Source organism: Orbicella franksi, chromosome 5 (assembly GCF_964199315.1).
Source record: "Orbicella franksi chromosome 5, jaOrbFran1.1, whole genome shotgun sequence".
Classification (NCBI taxonomy): Eukaryota; Metazoa; Cnidaria; class Anthozoa; order Scleractinia; family Merulinidae; genus Orbicella; species Orbicella franksi.
In genome coordinates, this window is record NC_138149.1 from 32,746,283 (window position 1) to 32,754,533 (window position 8,251).

Sequence of the window (8,251 nt, forward strand, 5' to 3'; positions counted from 1 at the left end):
CATTTCTATCAACAGTCTGTAATGTGTAAATAAAGAAAAGAGCAAAGCACTTAATTCTTCGATTTCTACTTCTTCGGGTGAAATAGGGCGTGGATTGAAAAGAACAGGTCTGAAAAGGGTACGAGTCTTACAAGGTGTGGCGTGAAATATATTTGAAACAGAATCATACATTTGCTGTAAAATAAGGTAAGGGCTGCAAGAACCAAGTGGCGCACTCCCTCCAAAAATTCCAACAAGAACCCCCCGGAAGTGCAATGGTAACAGACTGATGCGTGCACGATGCGTGGAGAGATAGTCTATAACTGATAAGGTGATTGGCATAAACAGGTGTGGGACAGCGAACTTTGCCGACTGAGCTAAGCTGAATTTAGCCTTAGCTACTTGCGTGGGAGGTCTGTACCGCACGGAGTGGCTTTCTGTATCTCTCGAGTGAAGATAGCTATGAGTTCGATAATGGTTTATTACCAATGCAACTTCTGCGGAACTCCTCCACGAGCAAGTTCCGTTAACGGCTCTGTAGCACCGCTACAATCGAGTGTATCTCTCGTACCGTTTTGTACAAACGGTTGTACAAATGTGTCAGCAAAAGCACTGACAAAAACAAGCTTGGCGTCCGAGACGGGAAATATCACGAGGAAAGCTGTAACATTCAAACAACAGGAGCATCTCTCGTTTGGAATTGACAGGATCCTTTATGGCTCTTCCAAAGCAGGTAAAAATTTGACTTCACTTAATTCCAGAAAGAGCAAAGGGCGACCTTTATGCGTAGAGAAATCATCGGCTCGTTATTGATATAATATTATAGGCAGACAATCCGGTGCAAAAAAGGCCTTGTGTGCGTGCAAGCCCTGGCTACTTAGCCTGCCTTCACCTCATGTGTTTGCGCGATTTACGGATTTTCCAACTCCGATTAATAGGTACACTTAACAGAATTAAACGATTTATTGGCCAGTATTCAATGTTGTGTTTTAAACCCCTGCAGTGTTGGGCTCTGAGACAAACCGATGTAAACGGATAAATTCGTGCGGAATTTTTTTTTGTGGTGCAATACTCCAGGTCGAATTGAACGAAGACCAAATGTACCTGGATCAATAACAGTGAAAAAATTCTACTGACAGGCGCGAATCGAATAGAGTGGAGATTAAATAGAACGGTTTTTAGCCGATCTGATTATCGTTAACAGCTTACTGATTCTATTCATTGCTAATTTGCTATAAAAACCTTTCATAATTGCTCGCAAAACACAAACGCCGACGAGATTTAGACACACACGACGAATTCGCGATAGAACTGGAAATTCTCAAGCGCGACCTCTCATCATGTCTGAAAACCACAATGCCCAAAAGAGATCACCAGAGAATTTTCTTCGCATTACGAACGGCGCATTAAAATAACTGTGGCTTTCGAACTCTTTTAAATAGTGCAAGGCTTAAAAGGTAAACGAACTCCGGGGAATTCAACCATCTTTTTGGTTAAAAAAAAAAAAAAAAAAAAAAATGAAATTCAGCGGGGGGCATCTTCCTTCAAACAGTGTGGCCGTGGCGCAATTGTTGCCTGCGTGTGTGTCCGGCGCGCATTATAGTCCCATTATACGTTCTATTGGTCATGACTGGCCATCTTGGTTTCGGACAAAGAGTCGCTTACACATCCGGCATGTTTACAAAACTTATCAGACACCTGTCATGTTGTTATTCAACATTTCGTGCATTTGATGCCGGAAAAATCAAATGAAATTAAAGATAAAGTGATTCAAGCTATGAGTGTGATTGTTTTAGTGTGTAATTCAATCTTTTTATAGCCTCGATACATTACACCATGAATTCGTCCCGGAAATTGCCAATCTACGGAAAAAAAGCATTTGTGATTGACTTCGAGAGATTACTTGAAACTGGTCTGTTTCTCTTAGAAGCCGATTAAAATAGTTTGAAAACATCTTGTCAATACTATTCTAAGGATATGTAGTGCTCTGGGTAAAGGCCGAATTTCAAAGTTCATTCCTAGTAGGGGTAGTCTTAGCAGGGGAAGAAAGTAGATTACATTTGCCGAGGTCACATTTGAAGAAGTGATAATTTCTTCATCGTGAAATGTAGAAAATGTACTGTTTGTGTTGGAGTTATTATACTCTTACAATGCAGGTCAAGGCATCAAGTCTTTGGAATTGTTGAGCTGCAATACCGGGTTTCTCTGTGGGTTCCCGAAGTAATTTGAACTGAGGCGAAGTCGCTTTAGACGACCTTTTGTTTCCGATTCGGACTAAAAAATGAAACAAAATTAAGGCTTGAAGTAATCTTCATAAGTGTTAGCAAACGGAGCCTTGCAGACAGTTTCGCAGAAACTGAACTTCGTATCTACAGTATTTCCAAGGTTGTTTTAAAGGAAGACTTTCGTAAATAGTAAATGATTCTTGTCCAACCTTGTTCCCAGGGTCTCTCGTCTTCTGGACACTCAGGAAGAGAAAGCCTGGGAACGAGGCTTGAGATTGTCATGAGTGATCACGTGATCCTTTTTTCAAATGATGATTAAAATCAATTCGCTCAAAACCTCGAAACATATGATCTATCAAACATTTCCTTTGTGAATCGCTTGTTCGTGGGGTAAAAGTTGACAAAATAGGGCAAAATACCCTGCAGAGAGACTTTCAATTTTAAAACATGTCGCTTTTTAATAGCTCAGAATAGAACTGAGATCATGGTAAATCATGGTGCGGAGGCAGTCAGGAAACCCATTGTTATCTAAGCCTCGCGAGTTCAACTACCCAGAGAATGTCTTTGACTATACTGGACTAGAAAGTGGGAATTCTGTGCTTTGTTTGTTGAGATACCTTTGGGTAGAATTTAAGCTTTAGTCTTTTTTGGGTTGAGTTGTTAGTAAAACCGTGAACGTGTTTGCCTGGTTAAGACTGAATAGCGCTCCATTCAGCCCAAATGGTGTACCGGTTAGCCTGAATAGCACGGACTCAACAGTGGTCAGCTCTCAGTAATTGTAACTGTAATAACTGAGCAACCTGTAGTGAACTAGCGACCTACGTACTTGGCTAAAACAGTTAACTTGTAAACAGTAAAACTTTAGACTAGTACTAAGATAGTTATTTTATTAATTTAAATGGCACCGGCCCAGTGCCATATGTGGGTTGAGTTTGTTGTTGGTTCTCGCCTTGCTCCGAGGCTTTCTCTGGGTTTTCCGGTTTTTCTCCATCCTGAAAAAAAAAAACATCATCCCCAAATTTCAATTCGACCATGGCCAGGATGAAATCCAGCTGAGGCTGATGTAGCTTCCATTCTAAATATTGTAATTTATTTAATCTTAAAACAGTGATTATATGGAGCACCCGAAGCTCGCATGGGCAAACGTGAAGTGATCGATTCAAATCCTATGCAGATCGCGCAATTTTTGCTTTTAAACTCAAACCTTGCGTGAGTCCTTTGACGCCGAGCGTCACCTTTGAACTTGCAATAAGAAGATATTGCCATAATCCGTTTTTAAATTTTATTGATATAGTGCTACTGACAGATGCCTAAAAATTAATATTGCGTGTTCCAAAAAGATTTGACTTTGTAAAGTTTTTACATCTGATACGTCATAAACCGATTGCAAAACTAAATTGCTTTTATTCTGAGATCGAAGTTGTCCTTGTATCACTTTAACACCATTATCTTAATCGTTATGCAACGTTTTCACGTTACAATCTGAGAAAATAGCTTCTGTGCTATACAGAAAAATGTTACAAAAAAGTGGCTTACATGATGGCACAGAAGAGCAATATTTCGAATATTGGCTACATTTATTGTTAAAGTTTACCCTATCAGTGGTCTTACGGTTGACGCCCTGTAAATAAAACAAGCAATTACCTTGTTGTTTTTATCAGGGCAAGAGAGAGAGAGAGATCTTCGCTTTGGTATTTACTAATTCGCCGGAAACACACTCTAGAGAGATAGATCTAAAAACCTTAAAAGACTTCCGAGAAAACTGCTCTTCCACGCAACACGTCAACCTTATCGCGCAATGAAAACTTTTCAGGTCTGATGCAATGTCATCATATCTTGAAACTTAGCCTTGGGTAACATGTTAATACTTTTCATTTCTTAAAGTTATTTCATCTCAGACTGTGTCTCCAATTGATCATAAAGCTATCTTATTCTGTCTGTTTTTCAGACCTGTTTGGTAAGCGTCTTAATGTTACCCTCGCCACTCCCCGCAGTACAACAAGGCAAATTACTCACTCCACACCCTGGTCCCGTCCGGTTTTCTCTGACCACCAGCGCAAGACTCTAGAAGACCGCTTTCAGCTTCAGCACTACTTGAACAAACGGGAGCGTTATCACTTGTCTCTGTGTATTGGACTTACAGAACATCAAATTAAGGTGTGGTTCCAAAACAGACGAGTCAAGTGGAGACAACGACAGAAGGCGAAAAAACAAAGCACAAAGCTGTCCCGTGGGGCACCCGGTGCGCAGAAACATTGACTTTTGTTGCCATAAGGAAAAAACAGACCCGCTCTTTCAAGAAGAGGAATTGAGTAAGAAATACGGATTAAGAAAAAACGTGTGTTGTTTAACTGATCATACTGATAAGTGCGCGAGGAAAAACTGCGCAAAAAGAAAATGTACTTTTCTTATCTTGGTGATTGATATGATTTTCTTACGTACTTTGAAAGTTTCTGTTTTACCAGTGGGATAATTAGTCATCCTTTAGGGACGGACCATTATCTTTTTGAGGGTGGGGGAGGTTGGACAATTTCCAAAACAAATTTTGCACAGCAAAAACTGCTAAAAAAATCGTACAAGGGAAGCCACGGGAAAAACATCGAGCAAGTGCTTTCACCTAACCAGGTCCTCTGTTTGACTTTTGAAAAATCCTTCCACAAGCTATTGCCCACCAAAATAATCTTGCACAACCTAAAGGTGAGAAAATTGAATTTCATTCCCCAGAAAATTGCCCCAGCTCCCCCGCCCCCCGCTCTCAAACAGATAATTGTCCGCTCCTCAGTTAAGGGAGTCTTTCATTTGTTCAGTCGTGACAAGCAATTGACAGGTGCCGGAGTGTTTTCGTACTATGCTGTGATCGGAACTCCTCCCGTTAGTGTGCGACCATTCAAATAAAAAGCATCGAGAAGCACTTGCATGATCGTGATACTGTTTATTACACTGTAAAAAAGTGATTTTAACTTTTGGGTCTATGGAGTACTTTAATGTTTGCTCCTGCTCCTGCCTCCTGTCGCTGCCGCTGCTGCTACTGCTCCTACTGCTACTGCTACCACTGCTGTTACTGCTTCTTCAATCCCTAATAAAAGTTAAAATCACTTTTTCTGCCACTGATACTAATGCTACTCCTACTCCTACTGTCGCTTCCACTGCAGCGCTACTACTGCAGCCACTACTGTTACTAAGTTATGTAAAACTATAGTGCCATCAAATAGTTACACGAGAATACTAAATCAGAAACGTCGTCGGTGGCTTTCGAAAAGTGACGGACACTAAACCGTCAGATAAATTTAAACATGGAATCAGTTTGTCATAAGAAGGCCGCGTTAATAGTTTATAAAACTCAGGACTACATGTAAGATACAGTTAAAAATTAGTTCAAACTGCAAACGAAGCTCTATAACAGTGCTCCCAATTTTTGGTTTTAAATGTGTTTGCCGGGATATCCTGTGAAGAGTTCTGAGTGGACGGTACAGCCACGGTTGATGGCACGGTCCCGGAGGGGGGGGGGAGGGGACTTCCACATAAAAAGGACGGGGGTGCTGATCGGAAATTTTGAAAAGAACCCTTAAGAGGTACCAAGATTTTGTCTGTTGGGCGTGGCTTGATTGAACAATGAAGAACAACAAGCTTGGCTTGCCTTTATGCCGTGCATACGTATAGTTGCTAAAGTTGGTAAGGAGTCTAACTATAATCTAGACTCCTTGACCTGAGTTCGGCCTTTACCAATTGTTTCTCTAACGGCTTTCTTGAACTCAGGACTTCGGAAACTGTATAAAATAGGATTTATGGCCGTGTTGGAGAATCCCAGCATCCAAAGAAACCTGCTCACTTCATTTGGAACCGTGTAAACACACTCTTGACAAAAAACAAATGCTATACTCAGTGATGTCCACGGAAGCCAGCAAAAAATAAAGGAGGACACGATTAAAAAGGTTGTATTAGCCGCGCGAGCATTACGCCTTTGTTTTAATTTTCTGACAGCAGTTTCATTTTGGATTCTATTCAGCTCCAAGCGACTGTATCGCTCAGTTGGAGGGAAATGACAGAAATGCTCCATTGGTTTGCCTTCCGTTGTTTCGTCGTTGTTTTCAGGTACAGCCGATAAACTGATGCATTCCGTCGTTTTGAAAGGAACGGGTTCGCTTTCTGTACCACGTACACCAGGTTGCAATGGACTACGTGACATTTTGAGGACAAGGTGGTACATTCTGAGGTTAATACAACTAGAAGCCAACACGGGTATTACAAAATTCAGCATGGAGCTTAAAAATGAATAAACCAAAGTTATATTGAAGTAACAAAATCCATTGTGGACACTTTTTGAAAAATTTTTCCAGCCAAGGACCGGGGCGAGTGAAAACAAGATCGAGTAAGCCCACAAAATGCAAACCACCAGTGAGGAGCGCCTGCGAGTCATCAGCGGCGATTCCTTGAAACGATCAAGAGGGTCTTGAAGGGTTCTGTAGCGATAAAACGTCAAAGCCAGCAAGGTGAGAATGGACGTAGGGACTGTGAGCAAATATGCGGTGGTGTAAACGTTGCACATTATCTCACCATGGCTCCATTTGTCATGTGATATAGTTAACTCCAGATTAAACGATGCGACGAGACACATGGTCATGAGGTCGGACACTGCCAGCGATACTATGAAGCAAGCGTTGACAGACCGCCGCAAGGACCTGGTGCTTAGTATCACCACACAGACGGCGAGGTTTCCCAGAAGAGATACTGCGATAATCAACGCGTAAATTGTGGAGTACACAACTGTAACACTGAACTGAATAATTGTTGCGTTGGTCCAATTGCCATATCGGGACTCATTCATGATGGACTAGGATAATAATCTTGTATTTTCTTATTCCAGTTCCTGCATTGCAATTAAAGAGGAGAGAATGTTTTATCTACGAATATTTTTGTAGATAATTGCTAATTGTAGTTTTTGTTGTGACTTCGGCTGTGATGTCAAGTGACAGACATTTTTATGTTCCTTTTCCATTACCAGCAAAAACCAACTAAAGTCTGAGAAGTACAAACGTCAGTGAAACTTCTTGTCATTCAATATACCCAAATAGGTCACTAAAAGACATGGATAAAGCTCATCTGAGACAAACTTGTCGTATTTTGTAGAAAATACGCCCGCAGTATTTATTTGAACTTGTTTATATTTGACTCTAGCAGTTTATGAAGCCAGGTGCTCATTAAGTAAAGATTTATTTAAGCGATAATTAACTGGCAAACTAAGAAATAAAACGTTGAGAAGTTTAACTTAATATCACAACTGTTCATCACTTCCAAAAGGGCTGATGAAGATTCAGAAGAAGATTCAGAAGACTTATTACGTTCTCCTGAAATATATATCCGCACATCCTTTGTAAGGCAATTTTTTTCAGGGAAACTGACGTGGCCAAGAACTATTTCACTTGAGGACAAGGGAATTGTTCCAGCTGAACACTTTCTTTTGCTCCGAGATCAAAACAATAGAGATAAATAAGCTTTCTTTTGCGAAATATGGGAGCAGTTTGTAACACGACTTCAATGAAATCCATAGCAAAATGAATAATCACGTGATCGAAAAAACGATGATATAGTTCAAATGCAAAGCATTATGGGTAGAGCTTCTAAACCTCTTTGCTTGCAGATTTCAATTTTAATTTTCTTTACGGACAGTCTGCGTCTGCGGAAAAAGCTGAACCACATTTTGTCTGTTTGGTTAGCCGTCCGTACATTTTCTTTGCCGTATTTTACGCGATGGAAGCCATTAAAACTTACGCTCTAACGTGGCAATGGAAATCCAGCTTAAAAAATAGCGTTAAATGAAAAAGTCGTGTGAGTGAGAATCCTTGTCCAGAATTACTCTTTTGAGCCGATCTCCTCGTATCTGCATTGCTTGGAAATCCACTTCTGATCTCACACGCAAAGCTACTGGTAACAAATGATAATTTCAATAGCAAATGATTTGGTAGCGAATATATATTATTTTTAATATATCCGAAAGTATTCGAAAATACTAGAGACAGAAGACTGATAACAACCTGCTCCACACTGGA

The 8,251-nt window shown here is 40.5% G+C and overlaps 2 protein-coding genes across 2 annotated transcripts; one reads left to right on the forward strand and one right to left on the reverse strand.

Annotated features, from left to right (window-relative positions):
• The first annotated feature begins 3 nt into the window (after window positions 1-3).
• LOC145487448 (homeobox protein Hox-B8a-like) lies at window positions 4-5,243 on the forward strand. The gene is made up of 2 exons (XM_081466224.1): window positions 4-712; window positions 4,153-5,243. Exons 1-2 carry the CDS (start codon window positions 442-444, stop codon window positions 4,461-4,463), a joined length of 582 nt encoding a protein of 193 aa, XP_081322350.1. The 5' UTR covers window positions 4-441; the 3' UTR covers window positions 4,464-5,243.
• A 465-nt stretch (window positions 5,244-5,708) lies between these two features.
• Window positions 5,709-7,054, reverse strand: LOC145487994 (5-hydroxytryptamine receptor 1A-like). Its single transcript, XM_081466758.1, has one exon. The coding sequence runs from the start codon at window positions 7,027-7,029 to the stop codon at window positions 5,890-5,892; it is 1,140 nt and encodes a 379-aa protein (XP_081322884.1). The 5' UTR covers window positions 7,030-7,054; the 3' UTR covers window positions 5,709-5,889.
• Between the last annotated feature and the right edge of the window lie 1,197 nt (window positions 7,055-8,251).

Excerpts from the sequence above, each read along its gene's own strand:
- LOC145487448 (XM_081466224.1), top strand. The coding sequence starts at position 442 with ATGAGTTCGATAATGGTTTATTACCAATGCAACTTCTGCGGAACTCCT. Across the intron at positions 713-4,152 it reads TTATGGCTCTTCCAAAGCAG|ACCTGTTTGGTAAGCGTCTT; the intron begins GTAAAAATTTGA and ends TCTGTTTTTCAG.
- LOC145487994 (XM_081466758.1), bottom strand. The coding sequence starts at position 7,029 with ATGAATGAGTCCCGATATGGCAATTGGACCAACGCAACAATTATTCAG.